At 44.5% G+C, this 24,405-nt stretch overlaps 1 protein-coding gene across 2 annotated transcripts in view; it reads right to left on the bottom strand.

Moving 5' to 3' along the window:
• The window catches only part of EMP3 (epithelial membrane protein 3 (MAM blood group)), a 67,540-nt gene extending 49,214 nt beyond the window's left edge, over positions 1-18,326 (bottom strand). The window contains exon 1 of one of the 2 annotated variants that reach the window (XM_077457428.1): positions 18,125-18,326. Coding sequence is in view for 1 of the 2 variants with exons in the window: in XM_077457427.1 (XP_077313553.1) it covers positions 15,947-16,094 (148 nt within the window). In the remaining variant the exon portion in view is untranslated. Of the gene's footprint in view, positions 1-15,946; positions 16,110-18,124 lie in introns of those variants that run through there. The other variant, XM_077457427.1, reaches the window with a different exon arrangement.
• Between the last annotated feature and the right edge of the window lie 6,079 nt (positions 18,327-24,405).

Raw genomic sequence — 24,405 nt, 5'->3', positions numbered from 1 at the left:
ATCATCCAATCATGTGCAGCAATAATCCTGTTTATTTTTTCATTTCCCTTGCACATGATTGGAGATTTAAAATGAACACAGTGTCATCTTATTATTTATTTATTTATTTTAGTTACTTATATAGCGCCATCAATTTACGCAGCGCTTTACATATACATTGTACATTCACATCAGTCCCTACCCTCAAGGAGCTTACAATCTAAGGTCCCTAACTCACATTCATACATACTAGGGACAATTTAGACAGGAGACAATTAACCTACCAGCATTACGTGCCTTACATACAAGTTCAAAAGTGAACATTTACTTTTGCCAACTGAATGATTTGAATTTTTTTTGTAAACCAACCCCATTATCAGACCCCCTGGACATCTGCTCAAGACTATTAGTATTTATTTTTGGTGGATGGACCCTTTAACTGAATACGTGGAATAACTTGCTGCAGATGTAGAGCTATGAAAGTAAGGCTTATATATATTTTATGGCTTTCTCTGTGGCATTACCAACATTAAAAAGATGTATGGGAACGACCTTCCTATAGAGTTGTGTCACATTACTAGTGTTCTCCTCTGTCATTCTGGGGTTACAAGAGCACAGTTGTTGTTGCTATATCCAGTGTTTTCTCTCTCAAACCAGCAAGAATGTGTGCAGGGTCATCAAGGTCTCCAGAGAAGCACTCAAGAATCCTACACGGCAGCCTGTTATGGCCGCCCAACAGTGAACGGCCATGGGACTATTTTCAGTTGCATTCATTTGGAGCCTGAAAGCTCTGATGGAGGATTCAGCCTGAACACTCACACACTTAGGGACGGAAAGGAACAAATGATCTTATTTTCTGGCTTCCTGTGACTTGCACAAAAATGTCCTTGTGTTTTTATGAAAAGCAGATGGGAGTCATCTGACCACACAAAGCATTCCCTCTCTTGCCATGTGCTTTCTACGGTTCTGCTCTGAAAATTTCCCATTTAGTAGATTTTATTACTATGGAATAATAAAACTTTCTGCCTCCGTCTCCCCATTCGTCACAGACAGCAATGCGACTTTCCTTTGCACGTTCCAGACTATAAAGAAGCTACTGATAGTAATCACAAATCAGACATATTGGGGGTTATTTACGAAAGGCAAATCCACTTTGCACTACAAGTGCACTGCAAGTAGATCGCTGTAGATCTAAAGGGGAAGCTCTGCTGATTTTATCATCCAATCATGTGCAAGCTAAAATGCTGTTTTTTTATTTTCCTTGCATGTGACCATCAGATCTACTGCGACTTTACTTCCAAGTGCACTTTCAGTGCAAAGTGGATTTGCCTTTAGTAAATAACCCCCACTGTTTACCAACATTCGCAAATGGGAAATAAGGACAACATAGGTCACACCCAGGGCCGGACTTACCATTGGGCTTGACTGGGCTCAATACTGGCCCGAGATACATAGCCTGGGCCGAGATACATAGCCGAGTGTATTCTGCTCGGCTCCACTCACAGTCATGCCCAGTCCTGCCCTATGATGGACATAACACAGGGATTGGGCGTGACTGTGAGACGAGCCGAGTACACTCGGCTACTCTCGGCTCCACTCAGGTCTGCGAGAGGACCCGAGAACAGCCGAGAGGACCTGAGAGCCGCCGAGATACACAGGACTCTGTATCTTGGGGGCGCCATTTTGAAACTTCAAGACTACAATGACAAGGCTGCAAATGACACTGGGGCAAGGCTGCAAATGACAACGCTACACTGACAAGGCTGCAATGACACTGGACAAGGCTGCAGATGGACACTGATAAGGCTGCATTGATGGGCATTTAAATGTAAGTTTGTCCTTAAACTTCCCTCATAAAAGTTTTTTCCTTAAAATTCTCTCCTAAATTTGGGGTGCGTGTTATACATCGGCTTGTGTTATACGTCGGCGCATGTTATACACTGATAAATACGGAAATGTATAGAAGGTAGGGCCGAAAGTGACTCAAGCCCAGGGGCCCCCACCACCCTTAGTCCTGCCCTGGTCACACCCATAGAGTTGTGTTTCTTTTGATGCAGGGAGGAAGCCCTGCTGCGGAGCATTTCTCTAAATCCAGATGAGAATACATTATGGTCTGTGAACTGGTAACAGAGCGCCCATGATAGAGGAAAGATGGAAATCAGAAGGTGTGACAGCAGACTTTCTCTGCAGTAATCCAGCACAGGTGTGTTTTATAGATTTTATTGGTAGCTCTGCATAGAAACCAATCAGCTTCCAGGTTTTTTTGTGAAAACGTAACCACTTACAGACCGGACCATTTTGCTGGTCAAAGACCAGACCACTTTTTGCGATTCGGCACTGCGTCGATTTAACTGACAATTGCACGGTCGTGCGACTTGGCTCCCAAACAAAATTGACGTCTTTTTTTCCCACAAATAGAGCTTTCTTTTGGTGGTATTTGATCACCCCTGCGGTTTTTATTTTTTTGCGCTATAAACAAAAATAGAGCGTCATATTTTGAAAAACACACATTCTTTTTTACTTTTTGTCATAATAAATATCCCCCAAAAATATATATAAAATTTTTTTTTTCCCTCAGTTTAGGCCAATATGGTGGCAAATTTAAAGGGACGTACCTGTACACCCATTTGCCTGTCCGTGCCATTCTGCCGATGTACATCGGCGTGCGCCGGTCGGCAAGCGGTTAAAATGTACAAATTCAGCAATTTAGAAATTGGATGAAAGGTTTAGCACTAGGGAATACTTTTTGATACAGTGCCTTGCGAAAGTATTCGGCCCCCTTGAACTTTTCAACCTTTTGCCACATTTCAGGCTTCAAACATAAAGATATAACATTTTTATTTTTTGTGAAGAATCACCAACAAGTGGGACGCAATTGTGAAGTGGAACGAAATCTATTGGATTTTTGAAACTTTTTTAACTAATAAAAAAATGAAAAGTGGGGCGTGCAAAATTATTCGGCCCCCTTGCGTTAATACTTTGTAGCGCCACCTTTTGCTGCGATTACAGCTGCAAGTTGCTTGGGGTATGTCTCTATCAGTTTTGCACATCGAGAGACTGAAATTATTGCCCATTCTTCCTTGCAAAACAGCTCGAGCTCAGTGAGGTTGGATGGAGAGCGTTTGTGAACAGCAGTTTTCAGCTCTTTCCACAGATTCTCAATTGGATTCAGGTCTGGACTTTGACTTGGCCATTCTAACACCTGGATACGTTTATTTGTGAACCATTCCTTTGTAGATTTTGCTGTATGTTTGGGATCATTGTCTTGTTGGAAGATAAATCTCCGTCCCAGTTTCAGGTCTTTTGCAGACTCCAACAGGTTTTCATCCAGAATGGTCCTGTATTTGGCTGCATCTATCTTCCCCTCAATTTTAACCATCTTCCCTGTCCCTGCTGAAGAAAAGCAGGCCCAAACCATGATGCTGCCACCACCATGTTTGACAGTGGGGATGGTGTGTTGAGGGTGATGAGCTGTGTTGTTTTTACGCCAAACATATGGTTTTGCATTGTGGGCAAAAAGTTTGATTTTGGTTTCATCTGACCAGAGCACCTTCTTCCACATGTTTGGTGTGTCTCCCAGGTGGCTTGTGGCAAACTTTAGACGAGACTTTTTATGGATATCTTTGAGAAATGGCTTTCTTCTTGCCACTCTTCCATAAAGGCCAGATTTGTGCAGTGTACGACTGATTGTTGTCCTATGGACAGACTCTCCCACCTCAGCTGTAGTTCTCTGCAGTTCATCCAGAGTGATCATGGGCCTCTTGGCTGCATCTCTGATCAGTCTTCTCCTTGTCTGAGCTGAAAGTTTAGAGGGACGGCCAGGTCTTGGTAGATTTGCAGTGGTCTGATACTCCTTCCATTTCAAAATGATCGCTTGCACAGTGCTCCTTGGCATGTTTAAAGCTTGGGAAATCTTTTTGTATCCAAATCCAGCTTTAAACTTCTCCACAACAGTATTACGGACCTGCCTGGTGTGTTCCTTGGTCTTCATGATGCTCTCTGCGCTTTCAACAGAACCCTGAGACTATCACAGAGCAGGTGCATTTGTACAACTTGATTACACAGGTGGATTCTATTTATCACCATCAGTCATTTAGGACAACATTGGATCATTCAGAGATCCTCGCTGAACTTCTGGAGTGAGTTTGCTGCACTGAAAGTAAAGGGGCCGAATAATTTTGCACGCACCACTTTTCAGTTTTTTATTTGCTAAAAAAGTTTAAAATATCCAATAGATTTCGTTCCACTTCACAATTGTGTCCCACTTGTTGGTGATTCTTCACAAAAAATTAAAATTTTATATCTTTATGTTTGAAGCATGAAATATGGCAAAAAGTTGAAAAGTTCAAGGGGGCCCGAATACTTTCGCAAGGCACTGTAGCTAAAAAGTGCATTTTATATACAACTAAATGGATCAGACCAAAATGAGGGACAAGTGAGGAGGAAAGAAGGACAAAGGCACATTGCTCCAAATCAGGGACAGTCCTTCGCAATCAGGGACAGTTGTGAGCTATGCAAATACTGTGGTTTAATCCTTTAAACTCCATCAGTGTTGTGGCCTATAGTGACATTGGGATTAGAAGAAGAATGGCATGTAAGGCCCCTTTCACACATGCGGATGGTATGTCCGTATTTCATCCATCCGTTTGCGGATGAAATACGGACATACATTCATCCCTATGGGATAGCGGGTGTCTGCGGATGAGTATCCGCAGACACCCGATTTCGTCCGCCTCCGCAACAGTCCGATTCTGCAGACGGAGGAAAATCCTATTTTTCTATCCGTCTGCAGAGCGGATCGGACGAACACGGACACGCGGTCCGTGCTCGTCCGATCCCCATAGAGGAGAGCGGAGATCTGACAGGGCGGTCCCTGCACAGTGTGCGGAGACCGCCCTGTCCGCAACCGGCTCAGCGGGGACAACGGAGCGATCCCCGCTGAGCGAGCGGATCTTCATTACTGATCCGCCCCGTGTGAAAGAGGCCTAATGGTGGACACCTTCATCAGCTCCCAGAACTGTCAAATACCTAAGATGTTTAGGCTCCGTTCACATTTGTGTAATGCAGGAGCACAAATAAAATTGTGAATTCTCCTGCAGTGAACAAAACCACACATCCTTTTTGCAGGTCTTTTACTTCTTAATGGCGCCCCAGCGCACCTTGGTAACCTGCCTGAGAAATCACGTGCAGCACAATTTAAAAAACAGGAGCTCACACTTCTTTTATCTGATATTTATACGTAGGGTGGTCCATTAAAATTAATTGTCTGCCCTAAATGCAATGCACCAAAATGTGACTTTAGAGTTGGACCAAAGAGAGAGTTGGACTGCAAGGGAGGTGAATACACTTGGACTGATTTACCAAAGGAGTTTAAAATCTTCACTCAAAGGTTCTCTGTGATTATACGGTACATATCAATTATTAAATTATACAAGTACATGATTGGGTATTCAAAGAACATAAATTTGCTTTTTCATATGATTGGATAACTAAAGTAAATAGTAAATAGTGAAGATTTTAAACTTCTTTAGTAAACTGGCCAAGTCTCCATGAATAAAATCTCTATATATAGCTACATAGTTACATAGTTGGTAAGGTTGAATAAAGACACTAGTCCATCTAGTTCAACCTGTGTACTTGGTGTATGTGTGTTCATATCACAATATACAGTAACAATTTGGTTTTTTAGATATTCTTCACCTTTTATCATTAATTGGTTCCCGATCGGCTCATGCAGATATGCTGCCGCATAATAGCTCCTATGGGCGAAATTCCATATATATATATATATATATATATATATATATATATATATATACGGCTTTGCCCAGGAGTGCCAGCAGAGGGCGCGCGAGCACCGCTGGAGGCAAGCGTGATCACGTGCACGAGAGCCAGCACGGGGATTTGTGTGTGTAAACACACAAATCCCTGTGCTGTCAGAGGAGAGGAGACAGATCTTGAGTTCCTAAAAAGTAGAAACAACGATCTAACATCTTCCCTAGTTAGTCCCATTCCCACACAGTTAGAACACAGTGAGGGAACACACAGGTAACCCCTAGATCGCCCCCTAGTGTTAACTCTTCCCTGACAGTTACATTTATACAGTAATCAGTGCATATTTATAGCACCGATGGCTCTATAACTGTCAGTGGTCCCAAAAATGTGTCAAATGTGTCCGATCTGTCCACCGCAATGTCGTAATACCGCTAAAAATTGCTTATCACCGCCATGGATTTACATGTCATTGTTGTAGTGTGATCTCTAAAAGTAATAATTTAAGAAAATGCAAACAACCATTACTTATCATGCATATCTGATGATAGTTCAACTTTGACCCCTTTAGGACAGCAATAAGCATATATGCATCAGCAGACAAGTGCGCCTTAATGTCCAGCTGCTGTATATCTGTGTTGCTGTCTTGTTCTGGGGCACACTCAATTGGTGGCCGTAGAACTGTGACCGAGTTGTCACCAACAGCAAACAGTCAACTACCGACGATTGTGGGTAAATAGTATGGGCTTACAAAGACGTCAGCACTGTGCAACCAATCATAGTGCCACATGATCGGGAGTCCCTCTTATCAGCCTTGGGTGTTATAGCCCATTTGAAGCGCCAATTTGAAACCTTTATCATGTTTTTATTTCCCTGAGATGATTCTGCCACCAGGACTGCAAGTGATAACTCTCTGCTGGAGACAGAGACAATTATAACAGCATATTTATTTAATAGAATGTTGGTTAGAACATCTGTCAGGTTTATTGCTCTTCATGTTTTCTGTCCTGGTGACACTCTCATCCTCTTATTTCGAGGAAAATGTCCCCGGGGAGGATACAGACAGCAATAAAAACTTTCTATGGTTATAAAGTCATACTTATCTGCTCAGGGCAATTGCACAGAGCAGCCCCTTACCACCTCCTGTGCTACCCCACTGGCTTTCTCTTCTCCTTTGTGGGTGCCGTCATAGCATGCGGGCTGCTATGGGGGTATTTGTGTGGGCAGGCTCCTGAGCCGGGCTGTTTGCTTCCATAGACACAGGTAACGTGGCTCAGCCCTGCACCCCCCCCCCCCCCCCCGCTGCTCTCTCCTCACAGGACTTGATTGACAGCAGCAGGAGCCAATGCCCCCGTCCTGTGAGGAGAGGAATGGGGGGGGGGGCACTGCTGCACAGCGGCACACCTCTGGATTAAGAAAAGTTTCTGGTGTTTAGGGAGGTGGGGACAATGCAACTACTGGGATGTTATTTATCTTAATGCAGGGAATGCATTCAGGTAAAAAAAAAAAAATGTTGACTTTAAAAACGCTTTAACAGAGATTCTGGCTCTTACCTGCTCTGTTGCAAAAAAAAATAAAAAGTTTTGGTTGGATTTATTCTTTAGGCCCAATTTACATCTGTGGTCGGGGGTCTCCCCTCAAACTCTAAGAGCTTCAGAGCTTCAGAGCTCTTCATAGGGTGACGCAACTGCAAACCAACCATTAACGTGTAAGTAAGTATATGTGAACACATATTTTCCTACTCTTAAATACAGAATATATATAAAAACAGTCTTTCACTTTAGTTTTCTCTTGTATTTCTTTCCTTATTCAGTTGTTTTTTATCCGGTCAATGCACAAAACATTCTCTTCATACAACATATTCCACAATGGAGAAACGGCAGCAGTCTTCAGAAGAGACAGAGTTTAGGAAGGAGTGTTGTGTTAGTGGCCCATCCTATTGCTAATCTGTTGCTTGGATCCCAAGGAAAAGTATAACTTCCCTTGGCTGTCTGCCATGAAGTCATCATCATGCTTGGCCTGCTAGGAGGCAACATGTGTAAGCACAAGAGCTACATCTGTTTAGGATCGAATACCCTTCCTTCCAGCTCCATGACTCTGAGTATTGAGCAATGGGTGGTTCCCGTCTCTTCTTCTGAGGCCTTCAAAATATATACACATTCCCTCAGTATAACTGGAATGCTAAGATGAGGTTATGTAGCCAGAAATAGTCCCCCCTTGCTGAATTCACAGTTTAAAGAATGCCTACGCTCTAACTGGAATACAACATTGTTTTAAATGTTTTAAAATCTAGCAAATTAAGCTTTGACCTCAGTCATGGCATGGGGGGGGGGGGGGGGGTCTTCTTTCTCACTTCTTTGTGGTCCTCAGACAGTTTCAAACTGTACATGGCCCCAGCTGTTCTCCAGTCGATAAAGGCTTCACTTCCTTAGATAACTCTGCAGCGGAATACTTCAGGAAATGTTTTACGGCCCTCTTCTCTTCGATAAAATGCTGTATGTTGCAATTGTTACTATGATGAGGGTTACTTGCTATATATTCTTTTTCTGGAGTGAAGTAGGTGTGGTTCTCAGTAGACATCCAGTATCTCACAAAAGTGAGTACACCCCTCGCATTTTTCTAAATATTTTATTCTATCTTTTCATGTGACAACACTGAAGAAATGTCACTTTGCTACAATGTAAAGTAGTGAGTGTACAGCTTGTATAACAGTGTCAATTTGCTGTCCCCTCAAAATAACTCAACACACAGCCATTAATATCTAAACCAGTGGCAACAAAAGTGAGTACACCCCTAAGTGAAACTGTCCAAATTGGGCCCATTTAGCCATTTTCCCTCCCTGTTGTCATGCGACTCGTTAGTGTTACAAGGTCTCAGGTGTGAACGGGGAAATTTAATTGGTGTTAAATTTGAGTTATCGCTCTCACTCTCTCACACTGGTCACTGGAAGTTCAACATGGCACCTCATGGCAAAGAAATTTCTGAGGATCTGAAGTAATTTTTGCTCTACATAAAGATGGCCTAGGTTATAAGAAGTTTGCCAAGACCCTGAAACTGAGCTGCAGCACGATGGCCAAGACCATACAGCACTTTAACAGGATAGGTTCCACTCAGAACAGGCCTCACCATGGTCAACCAGTTGAGTTGAGTGCACATGCTCAGCGTCATATCCAGAGGCTGTCTTTGGGAAATAGATATATGAGTGCTGCCAGCATTGATGCAGAGGTTGAAGGGTTGGGAGGTCAGCCTGTCAGTGCTCAGACCATACGCCACACACTGCATCAAATTGGTCTGCATTGGCTGTTGTCCCAGAAGGAAGCCTCTTGTAAAGATGATGCACAAGAAAGCCCACAAACAGTTTGCTGAAGACAAGCAGACTAAGGACATGGATTACTGGAACCATGTCCTGTGGTCTGAGGAGACCAAGATAAACTTATTTGGTTCAGATGATGTCAAGCGTGTGTGACGGCAACCTGGTGAGGTGTACAAAGACAAGTGTGTCTTGCCTACAGTCAAGCATGGTGGTGAGAGTGTCATGGTCTGGGGCTGCATGAGTGCTACCAGCAGTGGAGAGCTACAGTTCATTGAGGGAACCATGAATGTCAACATGTACTGTGACATATTGAATTAGAGCATGATCCCCTCCCTTCGGAGACTGGGGTGCAGGGTAGTATTCCAACATGATAACGACACCAAACACACCTCCAAGATGACTACTGCCTTGCTAAAGAAGCTGAAGGTAAAGGTGATGGACTGGCCAAGCATGTCTCTAGCCTACACCTTATTGAGCATCTGTGGGGCATCCTCAAATGGAAGGTGGAGGAGCGCAAGGTCTTTAACATCCACCAGCTCTGTGATGTCGTCATGGAGGAGTGGAAGAGGACTCCTGTGGCAACCTGTGAAGCTCTAGTGAACTCCATGCCCAAAATGGTTAAGGGAGTGCTGGAAAATAATGGTGGCCACACAAAATATTGAAATTTTGGGCCCAATTTGGACATTTTCACTTAGGAGTGTACTCATTTTTGTTGCCAGCTGTTTCAACATTAATGGCTGTGTTTTGAGTTATTTTGAGGGGACAGCAAATTTAAACTGTTATACAAACTGTATACTCACTACTTTACATTGTAACAAAGTGTAACTTCTTCAGTGTTGTCACATGAAAAGATATAATAAAATATTTACAAAAATGTGAAGGGTGTACTCACTTTTGTGAGATACTGAATTCGGCTTCTTGAATATTTATTCCACTTAATTCTATCCACAGTTTTATTTGAGTTTTACATGCCCCTTTTGTCTTCTTTTCTTGCAATGGAAAAGTAGCTAAAATACAGTGCAGTACCTGCCATCTTCATGATGGGGAAATTGGCAAAGTTTCCTGCAAACTGGAGTGGGTTCCATGTCTATTTAACAAATGGATTGTGGCAGCTTTCAACATAATTAAGGTGATGGTAAAGCATTGCATTTTTTTTATTAAAATAACAAACATGTCATGCTTACTTCCTCTTGGCAATGATTTTTCACAGAGCAGCCATTATCCTCCTATTTTGGGGTCCTCCACCAGCACTCCTGGCTCCTCCCCGCACCAAGTGCCTCCATAGCAAGCCGCTTGCTATGGGGGCACTTGTGCATGCCGGTTCCCGTTTTGTCAAAAAATAACAAACATATCATACTTACCTGCTCTGTGTAATGGTTTTGCACACAGGAACCTGGATCCTCCTCTTCTTGGGTCCCTCTTCGGTGCTCCTGGCCCCTCCCGCTTTCCAAGTGCCCCCACAGCAAACAGCTTGCTACAGGGGCACGCAAGCCGAGCCACTGCTCTGTGTGTCCATTCAGAGCCCCGCCCCCTCTGTCTTCTGATTGGCTCACTGACTATTATTGGCTTTTATCATTCTAAGGTAAGTACTTCATAATGTGCTAGTGTGCAATACATACTGCCTGGCGAATACCAGTGAATATGGTACATACATACGCAGAGCTTGCAAAGAGGCAGGAAAATCTCCTTTCCCTGCCTACATGTCTGTCTGTTAACCCCCACAAATGCAGGCAATTGGGAGGGGGGGGCGGAGTCAGTCAGCTCTCCTTCTCTCTATCCCAATTCTGGGCAAAAAGGCATAGAAAACAATGGAGATCCCTCCCGGTTAACAAAGGAGCTTGCTTTTTCTTTGTTAATTAGGAACAGTATCTGCTCCATTTTCTCAGCTTAGAAGAGTGGTGCAGGTTGTATGCCTATACCACTCTCGTTTAATCACTTAAGGACTGGCCATTTTTTGCGTTACAGCACTGCAACGCTTTAACTGCGCGGTCGTGCGACGTTGTACCCAAACAAAATTTATCTCCTTTTTTTCCCACAAATAGAGCTTTCTTTTGGTGGTATTTGATTACCTCAGAGTTTTTTATTTTTGGCACTATAAACAAACAAAGAGTGACAATTCTGCTATAATGCATATCCAAAAAAAGCGAGCCGACGTACAATGACATCTGTTTTTTCTTCCAGGAAGGTGTGTTCTTCTCTCGTTTTTAAGATGTGTGGACTTCAATCACCTGTTATTCCTGCCTAATTACATCAGGCTTGTGGGCGGGGTCTTAGAAATCTGTAACACTGTTTTGATGTTGAATTTTAAAAGCAGCGGAAAGGCTGCTGATCTCACAGGTTTGCTAATCTGACAGAACACCGCTGCTTTTAAAATGTAACATTCAAATAGTCTGACGTATTTCAAAATACTGTATTTCAATATATAAGCTCAGTTTACCATTAAAAATACCATATGTATTGGTGCATAACACGCACATTCATTTTAAGAGGGAAGTTTCAGGAAAAAATCGTACATTTTAAATAAGGAACTTTGAAGCAAAATAAGGGTCAGTGCCCATCTGCAGCCTCACCATTGCCATCCACACAGCCTGATCAATCCCCATTTGCAGCCTCACAAGTGCCATCAATGCAGCCTTATCAGTCCATATCACTGCAGCCTCACCATTGCCATCAATGCAGCAGCCTCACCATTGCCATCAATGCAGCAGCCTTGCCATTGCCATCAATGCAGCAGCCTCACCATTGCCATCAATGCAGCAGCCTCACCATTGCCATCAATGCAACAGCCCCACCATTGCCATCAATGCAGCAGCCTCACCATTGCCATCAATGCAGCAGCCTTGCCATTGCCATTAATGCAACAGCCCCACCATTGCCATCAATGCAGCAGCCTCACCATTGCCATCAATGCAGCAGCCTCACCATTGCCATCAATGCAGCAGCCTCACCATTGCCATAAGTGCAGCCTGACTGATGCCCAGCTGCAGCCTAGAAGGGACAGGGAGGGGGGCGGGACGCACGCTGACAGATTATATACGAGAATCTTCTATGATAGACAGAACAGTGGTCCAATGGTGGCCCAGGAGGCGGGACTTCCTATTACAGAGGCCGCCAAGTAAACAGGAGATTATCACTGTATGTAATCTGACGGCGCTCGCTCCACCCCCCCCCCCCCCCCCCCCCCCAAGGCAGCTAAAATTGAAGTATTGGCGTATAACATGCACATGCTATTTGCACCCGATTTTCATGGTGAAAAAGTGAATGTTATACGCCAATGAATACAGTAAGTGTGAAATGCAAGACTTCGGTGGGTTAAAAAAGATGTCTGCTTGCCGCCTTCTGACTGTAGCCTTACTGCGGACAAATGTGGGGTGTACCAAGATGGCTGCGATGGAATGTCACTTCCGTTACCTAATCTGATGGAACACCTGCACACATTCTGTGTGTGGGGAAAGTGTTCTTGGGAGATGTAGTTCTGGAGGCGTGACTATACTATTGGGAACTGAGCTCCTTCCTAGCAGCTGCCTCTGCAGGAATTTTACAAGCTGAATAATGATGTAACAGAAATGAAATAAAAAGAATAGAAGGGTTTAGTTCTGCTTTAACATACTAGCTTCATGGATGGCCACCTCTTTTGTCTTAGTACACTGGACTGGTTTGCCAACACAAGGTGACTGAAAAAATTACACAGAATACCATAGACTCAGTGCTGTCTCAGGCTACAACTATAGATGGCCTAAATTGGCTGGATTTAAAGAAGAAAAGGAATAGTTAATCCAGGGTTCACAGATTTTCAGAAACTAAGAGTGGGAGTCCCCTAAAATGGTAGACATGTGTTCATTGATAATCAAGGTGGTTTCTTCCAGACCTGGAAAATGGTCCACTTAGCAGACAAAAAACAAAACAAATAGGTCAATTTCTGTTGATAGGCAAAAAGGCCTGGAATAGGGCATTGTAATAGGGCCAACTTGGCATCCTTGTGGATCATCAGGTGGAACAGGGTATGTAACAGACTAAAGACTTTAGATCAAAAAACAATCACTGCTTAACTCTGCATCCCCCACAGTGAAGCCCGCTTACATCAGAGCCTGGGAAAGGGACTTGGAGATAACTTTTACCCCTGCCCAAATATCTTGCCTCTATCAACTTACCCGGTCCAGCTTGATTGATTCCAAGACACAAGAAATGAACTACAAGCTACTGATGCGCTGGTACTGTGTGCCGGCAGATTTAGCAAGGATATACCCATCCACATCAGATCAATGTTGGTGGGGCTGTGGCCACAGGGGCACTCTTCTGCATATTTGGTGGGATTGCCCTGCGATCAGACCTTACTGGGAGGACATTAAATCTCTGATTAAAGAAATCACAGGCATAGATATTCCTCTGTCCCGATTCACTTCCTGCTACCCATTCCTCCCATGCCAGTGAGCCAGTACAAGAAGAGTGTGCTGCCTCATTTGCTAAATGCAGCTAAGCGTCTGCTCCCTATTTTTTGGAAGCGTCGGCAAATCCCAAGTAAGGAGGAGTGGCGCCGCAGGGTGGGTGACATCAGGGAGGCAGAGGGGTGGATTGTCACTTGCAGGGGGGCCCACGACCGCTTCACCGCGATTTGGCAGCCCTGGCTAGTGTATATATCGAACCCTGGACACATTTCATCCAGTTTGGATGTGGCCCTCCTGGAACTGGTGGAGCCATCCCTAAGGGGACGCCCCAGGGCTTACAGATGGGGACCAGAAGCTGAGGAGACTCCAACACTCAATTTAACATTTCATTAATCAGGGGCGGGGAGACAGGATGCTATTCTTTTTCTTCACTCACCCCCTTGATCATCCTACATGTATGGAGAGGTTGACGGAGCTCGGGGAGGAGTCAGAGTCGGACGAGAGGCTTCAGGTATGCTCTAAACCACTTTTCTTTTCCCTTCTTTTTCTCACTTAACTACTTTCTAATACTTTATGACTTGAATAGTTATGGCTGCCTACGGGCAGATGGTTGCTATGTTGAGTGCCAGGTGACGGGTGAGGAATGGAGGACTTGGGTGGCCCAACAAAAATTTGGCGACCTGACGCCATGGGACAACCTGACTTGAGCAGGGAAATGGCACTTTGGTGCCGCTGTTACGCAGGACTGCCCCCCTTCCCCCCACACGCGGTCGTCTAGGAAGCCGTTGGCCCCACGTGAGTTATCTTGAACGTTAAAGCTGACCAAGCGTATCACGCGTGAGAACCCCTTACAAGAGGACAGACCAGTCCTATACTGCACGAAATAGACTGCGGAATGGGATAACTCAGCCCAACAATCAAGTTGACCTACCGTGCTGACCCGTCACCTGGTAAATACTCTCTCAATAACCTAATCAGTACCAAGTTAATTTATGACTGTTGACTATTCATGTTCTTGTTCCCACTACAAGTGAAAAACAAAAAAGGAACGACTGGAGTATTACGTATCAGCATTACCTACAGCAAATGTTTATCCTCTCTGTTCATTTTCATTTTTTTTCATTCTTTTACTGTATATCAAGCTGTAATACCCTGTCTCCTATAAATAAAGATTGTTAAAAAAAAAAAACAATCAGCCGTTGGCACGATCAACAAATGTGGAGTACACGCCCTCACTGGCCACAATTCCTAAAGCATCTATTGCTGAACCTGGGGTTCACATGAGCTATCCGAGCCAGGTGCTTATTTTTGACACAGTTTCCTTACTCAAGGTCTTCGCCCCCTACCCACCTCCCAGCACTGTTACTTAATTCCACCCCTAACTACCTCCCAGTACCGTTCCTTTTAGCGTATAAAGTATAATTTTGTGGTACTAAGTAATTTGTATGGAACAAGAAAATCAATAAAATAGACCCCACCAGGCAACAGTAGACCCCCCCCAGCAACAATAGACCCCCCTTGCAGCAAAATACCACCTCAGCAACAATAGACTCCCTGTAGCTACAACAGATCTCCCAGCAGCCAGTATCAATAGCCCCCCTGGCAACCGCAAAAGTAGACCGCTCCCTCACCAGTTGTTTCCTCCCATCAACATATGACCTCCCCAGCAACAGACCCCCATGCAAAAATAGATCCTCGCTAGCAACAATAGATACTCCAGCAGCCATCATCAATAGACCCTCCAGCACCCCTTGCCATTACACACATTCAGTGGTGGAGGTGCCGGAAATGCTTTCCCTCACATTCCCCATGAAAAAAAGCCCTGGAATTACTTAAAAATTTGTATTGGCAGTGCAGGAGTAATATGCTACACGTTGCACACTCCTAATGCCACGTACACACGACCAGACTTTCTGGCAGAATAGCTCAGACGGAGTCAGATACTTGGATCGTGTGTGGGATAATCCAATCGTTTTTCTTAAAAATATTCTGATGGACCTAGAAATAGAGCATCTTTCAAATCTGTCTGATGGACTCAATTCCTATTGGGAAAACCGTTCGTCTGTATGCTGGTCCAACGGACCAAATACGACGCAAGGGCAGCTTTTGGCTACTGGCTATTGAACTTCCTTTTCTAGTCCCGTCGTACGTCATCACGTTCAAAACGAACTGACTTTCGAGCGGACTTTAGTCCGTTCGTGTGTGGGCAAGTCCGTTCATTCGGAAGTCCCTCGTAACTCCGTCGGAAGTCCGTCGGACCTTTTCTTTTCCTTTTACACTTCCAGTATACAAAATGCAATGGTCAGGAGCAATTAACATACAGCAACTCCTGCACCCCTCTTTCAACACTGCATTTTCTTCATACACGTCTACCACTACTCTCTCCTAAGCACACCTCTGCCACCAATTTGCCCCTCTGCAGTCATTACTATACACCCTAATACTGCAGCCTTTTTACAACCCCACCATCCATACATACCCCATGCATGTACTTTACCTTTTGATAGCAGATAGAACAGCAAGGTGTTAGGAGTGTGAGGAGGAGTGGCACACTTATGGTTAACTGGAACTGTGTCTATGCCCCACCAGGCCCTTCTCACATCCCTGCAGTGCCCTGTCCTGGAGATGGTATCTCCCCTGTTCATGTAGCCTGCTCATTGGTACATGTCTGGTCACATGATGGTATAAAGTGTCAGTACAGTTTGTGCTGGTATTCAGAAAAGCTGGTGATTAGGTGCCCTGAGACATGAGTAGGGTAGATAATTGTAGCATCAAGACCCAAGACACCCAGTAAGATATGAGGGCCACATGCTCCTAAGGCTGAATGCTAGTGATGTCACAGAAAAGCATGCAGTATATGGCCAGTTCCAGTAAGTGACAGTGCACAGTAACTCAAAAAAGGGAAAGGAGCAAAACTAGTCCAATTTGTATTTTCTTTTTTCAGCCTTTCTTGCATCATAAACACGTTTGGAATTCAAAAATTACATTTCCGATCTGACTCACAGGATTTTACTGAATTTTAAAAAGAGGCAAGGGAATTTCGTTAGTGGGCAGTGCTTAAACCAATAGTCCACCCACATTTTACCCCTTTGCATGATCACTAGATTCTTCTTTTTCCATAAGTAAGATGTGTTTGTTACCATGTTACCATGGAGATAATATTCTAATTATTGTACACACAGCGTCACTTTGGTTACTGGAGGTAAGCAGTAAATAAATGCATTGTACATCATACTAAGAAAAAAGGAACCATATCTTCTGTTTTCAATAGCAAATCTTATCTCACCATAAAGTAACACCAATCAAATGTCCCTGTACCCATAGTGCCACATACCCAGCAATCACTGAATTATACACCACAGTCCACAAATCACAAATTTGGTAAACCCCTACATGGCCTACTATATCACATTCTAAATAACCAATCTTTTTCTGTTACATGGAAATTCCAGCTAACTTCTACAGAGCAGATATTTCAGTCTAACCGTTATTTTTAGACAAAGACTCTTCCACAGCTGCGTATGGAACACAACGATCAGGACTGTTAAGGAAGGAGAGTATTTTTTTCATCTAAAATGAGAGCCACATGCAGGGCGAAATCTGTTACTGGTGAAGTCTATTTCATGCATCCCCCTACATACCGGGGCCCCTCATTCTAGACTATGTCCAACATCTGTCTCTTTTTACTCTTCGAGGAAGAAACATAAAAACCAGGGGAGAGCAAACCAGATCTTAGATCACCATTTGATCCTGAGTTTTCCCATTTGCAAATCAGAATGTGTTTGATTTTAAAAAGCTCACTGATTTCTCATTATAATAGGAAAAGTCAAGGGACAAGATCAAGATACACTGGTATTCAATTTAGATATAATCTATAATCCCTTATTCTGTGTAATCTCTATTCTTTACATGGGGACTGCATGATAAATACACAATTCATGTGGTCCTCAATGCAGGATGCACTGTGGGTGTATGCAGACTAACAGTGCGTCGTGCCTTCAGGAATGTGTGAATATGTACTCATCATGCAATCTTCAAAATACTTAGTTGTAAATGTACTTATGAATTATCCAGTAGTGGTCCATCCAATGAAGCTGCGTTACTAAAGGAGTTAAGAATACTCATTCAGTTTACTTAAGGAGTTGAGAATATTCACTTAGTTTACTAAAGGAGTTGAGGATCTTCATTCAATTTACTAAGGGAGTTTAGAATCTTTACTTAGCTTACTAAAGGAGTTAAGAATCTCCCCTCAGTTTACTATAGGAGTTCAGAATATTCACTCAATTTACTATACGATTTGAGTATCTTCACTCAATTTACTATATGATTTGAGTATCTTCACTCAATTTACTATAGGATTTACGCATCTTCACTAAATTTACTATATGATTTGAGAATGTTCACTCAATTTACTATGGGGGGTTGGGAATCTTTACTTAATAAAATAAGTGAAGACTCACTTTAACTAGACAATCATGTAAAAACCAAATTCCTATTTATTTAATCTTCTCATGATTAGTTATTCAGAGCAAACACAGCTAACATTCTCTACCCCAATGTGTAATGTTTATGATTTAACCTATATGTAGTCTATGCATCTGCATATACATTCCTGCAAATACATATCTGGCTATACGTAGTTCAGTAAAAACGTAGTAAGAATAAAACAGCTCACCGTTTCTAAGTAAAAAGTGAATAAATAGTCCTCTTGAAAGAGATGCTTTTCTTGTACTCCCCGCCTGTGTCTGTAGACCTCTGTTCACTTACAAGTGATGCCTGAAAGCGAGTTTACACAAAGTTGTTTGCACTAAGGCACTCCTCCCTTCTCCAAAACTTGAGGAGACCTATACCCTCCCCACACCCTTCTCAACCACACGTCAAAGAGAACTTTGCTGAGCATATTAATCACATCTCCCCCCCCCCCCCTTCTAACACCACCACCCTTCCCCTTTCTAGAACTGGGCAGTTCTCCAGGACTCACTTTCTGCAACTGTCTTTGCAGACAGATGTTTTCATTTAACTTAAAAAGTGCATGCAGTTAAGACAGCACATCATTCTAGGCATTAAAACTTGTGGTTTTGTAACTTTTGTATGCCTACCTTAGGCATACTAGGTTCTATTTGTTACACAAGCCTAATTGCAAATATTTGCAACTTTTTATTTGATCATTTTATACACTTTTAATAATTATGTTATACAGTAATCAAAGTAAATATTGAGGATGCTAGAGGTGAAGTAATTTAGTTTATTTCTATTAAACCAAAATTGAGAGACCGAACATGTTACGTGCTTTGAGTTTTATGATTTCTTTTCCCAAACTGATTAAATGAAATATGCAGGTAATCTGAACTCTGTTAGCTCAATTCATAAACTGCAGATATCCAAAAATACCATCCAGTCTTTTTGTTGTTGAGTTAAACCATAGGCAACATTTCTTTTTCATTTTGGATAGAGCAAAAAAGGGTCATAACCACTGTCAGATTTTTTTTTCACCATCTGTGTCCCATTATGGATATTTCCCTTCACTTCCTGTCCCATAGTCAAAACAGGAAGTGAGATAAAATCCCTGTAAATTAAGGAAACTACCTGGGGACTCCCAGGCAGTGTTGCCAACTGGCCATTAATGTACAGATAGCCCGTAAATTTCAACCCATTTTTGGGCTGCCCATATATGTTTGCTATGGTTAGCAGCACCTGTAAAAAATATAGCTGCGGGCCGACAATCAAACTGCACAGTAAGTCAGTGACATATTGGCACCGCTTAGCGCCATTTTTGAATGGATGGCACTCTCGACTTCTCGGCAGTACATGAGCAGGCACAAGACCAGACCCCAGCCCACACCATGGCTGAAGGAGCCCCACTACTACCACCACCGCAGCACTGTAACCCCGCACCATCCATCCTTGGCTGCTGGAGACACCCACCACTGGACCCCCCCCAACATCCATCCATGGCTTGGCTGCTATCTATGTGATGTAGACACTTGAGGACTGAGGAGGCACAGGCAGCAGTTACCAGACAAGAACGGCAGTGGTGAGATTTTACAGAATTACAGATGTTCGCAGTCTCTTGCTATTTCCGCCTCCTCTAACCATCTCCTGTATCATGTCCGCATCCTCTTACCATCTCCTGTACCATGTCCTCATCCTCTAACCATCTCCTGTATCATGTCTGCATCCTCTAACCACCTCCTGCCAGTAAAAAATTTGTGCCATTTGTGCATTTTGGCGTTCTGTCACTAAATTTCACTTTGGAGTGTGGGGGGGGGGGGGGGGGGGTTGGCAACACTGCCCGCAGGTCACCAGTGCTATTGTTGCCGTTGTAATGATAATAGTAAACAGGACAAATAGAACAGACAAATCTCCAGAGGCAGAGACAGCAATAAAAACTGACAAGCATTCTAATCACTCTTCATTCTATCCAAATCAAAAAAAAATTGTTGTCTTTAGTTATACTTTACTCCACAGAAATATTATTCACATAAACACACCTTTGCATGCAATGAATATATGTACTTTATTTTATTAGAATTTGATTGCTTCATTCATACAGGACATTCACAAAGTTTGAAAAAAGTAAACAATCTCAACCACTTAAGCCCCGGACCATTTGGCTGGCCAAAGACCAGAGCACCTTTTGCAATTCGGCACTGTGTCACTTTAACTTACAATTGCGATGTTCAGGGGTCAAGTCCTGGGGAAAAAAGTGTGGGAACTCCCACCAAAAAAAAAAAAATGATACGCTCATATGCACGAACACTTAAAAGGTGCTATTTTTCATACAATTTTGGTATTGTGTATATGAAGCTTAACTGTTAGTAGTTAGGAAAAAAGTTAGTAAAAAAAAAAAAAATCCTCAATAAACATAAATATGGTAATTCTCTGAATAATCAGCATTCATTCAATTGTGCTCCCATGCAAATGTGAACATTGTGTTCTAATCTTTATTGGGGAATGTTATTTTGTATATAGAGTGTTTATGTGGTGAGTTTACACTTTTCATTGAACAGAGTTTGGATAACACAGGGTTAAACGGAAAGGTCATAAATAAACTGCACATTATCTGGACAGAATGCTTGGGGAGATAGTGATGTGTTCCTGCTTAGGAGATGTATGTTAGCTTGGGGGGCTGCAAACTCTGCAGGACTCCAACACACACTCGCTGCTATTCCAACCCTTCACATATTTCCACATAAACTTCCCTCCTGGCTAGGGATGAGCTTCGTGTTCGAGTCGAACGTATGTTCGAGTCGAACGTATGTTCGACTCGAACATTGGCTGTTCGTCCGTTCGGCAAAATCCGAACACTTGGTCCGTTCGCGTCAAAATTCGCATGGCGCTTACGGCCCACAATGCACTGCGATGGCGCAGTGCATTGCTGGCTCATGATTGGCCAAGCATGCACTGTGACCCCGCATGCTTGGCCAATCGCAGCCCCAGCAGCGAGGAGAGCCATGATTGGCCACAGGCAGGATGCCTGTGGCCAATCATAGCTGAGGCTGTGTAGTGCACGCCCCACACTATATAAGGCCGCCATTGAGGCGGCCTCGTGTAGTGTGTTAGCATCTGAAGCAGTGGGTGTTCTGTGTACCTTCAATACAGTACACACCGATCGTTTTTGGCTGATTTCCTATCTTGCTGTTGTGTAGTGGTTATTGTCTGTGCCCTGACCGCAGTATACACCACTATATTCACTATTCACTTCACTATATTTATATATCTTTAATAATAGAGCTTGCAGTCAGTAGTGTTAGGAGATAGTGCGTGCTGTCTGCGTGCTCTGTACCCAGTACATACCGCTATAATCCACCTACATAGCTGTTCTCTATTTGAGCCCAATTGCCATCTGCAGGAGTTATTGGAAGTTGTGTGTGCCTCCAGCACAGCACAGTATACATCTGTATATACCCCTTTATCTCTGCTGTTTTCTGGTTATTGTCTGCGTGCCATGACCGCAGTATACACTGCGATATTCACCTAACCTATATAGCTAGTGATCTATCGTTAATAATAGAGCTTGCAGTCAGTAGTGTTAGGAGATAGTGCGTGCTGTCTGCGTGCTCTGTACCCAGTACATACCGCTATAATCCACCTACATAGCTGTTCTCTATTTGAGCCCAATTGCCATCTGCAGGAGTTATTGGAAGTTGTGTGTGCCTCCAGCACAGCACAGTATACATCTGTATATACCCCTTTATCTCTGCTGTTTTCTGGTTATTGTCTGCGTGCCCTGACCGCAGTATACACAGCGATATTCACATAACCTATATAGCTAGTGATCTATCGTTAATAATAGAGCTTGCAGTCAGTAGTGTTAGGAGATAGTGCGTGCTGTCTGCGTGCTCTGTACCCAGTACATACCGCTATAATCCACCTACATAGCTGTTCTCTATTTGAGCCCAATTGCCATCTGCAGGAGTTATTGGAAGTTGTGTGTGCCTCCAGCACAGCACAGTATACATCTGTATATACCCCTTTATCTCTGCTGTTTTCTGGTTATTGTCTGCGTGCCCTGACCGCAGTTTACACCGCGATATTCACCTAACCTATATAGCTAGTGATCTATCGTTAATAATAGAGCTTGCAGTCAGTAGTGTTAGGAGATAGTGCGTGCTGTCTGCGTGCTCTGTACCCAGTACATACCGCTATAATCCACCTACATAGCTGTTCTCTATTTGAGCCCAATTGCCATCTGCAGGAGTTATTGGAAGTTGTGTGTGCCTCCAGCACAATATAAACTACCCAACTGCTGTTTTACCCAACTCCCTTCAGGCCATTACCATGTCTGGAAGGCCAGCAAGGAGAGGCAGACAGGCGCGAGCCGATAAAAGAGGGCAAGCAGGCTCTGTGTCTAGAGACAACAGTGCTGGTCGTGGACGCGGTGCATTGTCATCAGCACGTGGCCATGGGACATGCTTGTCCTTCTTTTCGGCAGCTGGACATGTTGAACCGCAACATGCCAACGACTTGGTAGAGTGGATGACCAAGCCCTCTTCATCCTCCTCATCCTCTCTCACCCAGTCTCAGGGTAGTCGCAAAGCAGCTGCCAACGCATCGTCTTCCCTCCTCTCAATGTCATCATCAGTGACTCCTTCCCTAGACCCACCACGTCCTCCTGAGGAGTCTCCTGAACTCTTTAAACACAGTGTTGGGTACATGCTCCAGGAGGATGCCCAGTGTTTGGTGGGCTCTGATGATGACACTCAGCTAGAGGAAGGCAGTAGCGTGAGCGCAGAGAGAGGGGATGCTCAAGAAGGACAGCAATCTGGCAATCATGTTCCACAAGCTGCAGCATACTGCCAGGTTTGCTACAGTGATGAAGAGGGAGGGGATGATGAGGGCACTGACTCCACGTGGGTGCCTGGAAGGAGGGAGGAGGAGGAGGAGGAGGAGGCACATGTCCAACGAGGCAGGATGCCCTCCGGGGGCCAGCTTAGGGGCAGTACACCGACTGAATCACACCGCAGAGCTCCGCCTGTGCAGAGCGCTGCCTCTGCGCGTTATTCTAAAAGTTCTTTGGTGTGGGCCTTTTTTGAGACGAGTGCATCAGATCGCACCGCTGCTATTTGCAACATATGTCTCAAGCGTATCTCACGTGGCCAAAACATCAGCCGCTTGGGCACCACATGCTTGACCAGACATATGTTGACCTGCCATGCAGCTCGTTGGCAAGCGTACCTCAAAGACCCACACCAAAGAACAAAGCGGACCTCTCCTTGCTCCTCATCAGCTGGCATCTCCAACCCCACTAGACCTTCAGTCCTCTCTGAAACCTGCTCTGAGAGGAATGAAGGTGTAGAATTAGGTGTGTCACAGCCAAGTGCTTCCGGGAACTCTGCTAGCGGTACACCCACGTCCGATTATAGCAGGCAAATGTCCCTGCCCCAGCTGCTGGACCGGCGGAAGAAGTTTACTCCCAGCCATCCACATGCCCAGCGGTTGAATGCTAGCTTGGCTAAATTGCTAGCACTTCAACTGCTGCCTTTCCAGTTGGTAGACTCGGCCCCCTTCCGTGAGTTTGTACAATGTGCGGTTCCTCAGTGGCAGGTCCCCAAACGCCACTTTTTCTCACGGAAGGCGATTCTGGCTCTCTACCGGCATGTGGAAGGCAATGTCCTTGCCTCGCTGGACAGGGCGGTCAGCGGTAAGGTGCATATTACCGCTGACTCATGGTCCAGCAGGCATGGACAGGGACGTTACCTGTCTTTCACGGCCCATTGGGTCACTCTTCTGGCTGCTGGGAAGGATGCAGGACAAGGTGCAGTAGTGTTGGAGGTTGTTCCGCCACCACGCCTCCAAAATGCTACTATTGGTTGTGACACACCTCTCTCCTCCACCCCCTCCTCTTCTTCTTCCTCCATGGCCTCTTCCAGTGCTCTGTCCTCAGAACCAGCGGTGCTCCGTAGGCGTTTCAGGGGCTACGCAAGTACGCAGGCAAAACGATGCCATGCCGTGCTTGCGCTGGTTTGTTTGGGGGACAGGAGCCACACTGGGGCGGATGTTTTGTCAGCTCTGCAGGGGCAGGCCGAGAGGTGGTTGACGCCACGCCAGCTTGAGCCAGGAATGGTGGTTTGCGACAATGGCACCAACCTCCTCTCCGCCCTCCGACAGGGACAACTGACCCATGTGCCCTGTGTAGCTCACGTCCTTAACCTGGTGGTGCAGCGGTTCTTGGGCAGGTACCCCGGCTTACAGGATGTCCTGAAGCAGGCCAGGAAAGTCTGTGTGCATTTCCGCCGATCATTTAATGCCTGTGCTCGGCTGGCTGAGCTCCAAAAGGAGTTGAACCTGCCCAAGAACCGCCTTATATGTGACATGCCCACCAGATGGAACTCAACATTGGCCATGCTGCAGCGGCTGCACACGCAGCAGAGGGCCATCAATGAGTACCTGTGCGACTACGGCACCAGGACAGGGTCAGGGGAGCTTGGTTTTTTCTCACCACGCCAGTGGGGC

This window comes from Lithobates pipiens, unplaced genomic scaffold, assembly GCF_037356315.1.
Source record: "Lithobates pipiens isolate NorthernLeopardFrog02 unplaced genomic scaffold, aLitPip1_a1.2 Scaffold_27, whole genome shotgun sequence".
In the NCBI taxonomy this organism is placed as follows: Eukaryota; Metazoa; Chordata; class Amphibia; order Anura; family Ranidae; genus Lithobates; species Lithobates pipiens.
This window is presented reverse-complemented; position numbering and strand designations above follow the sequence as displayed.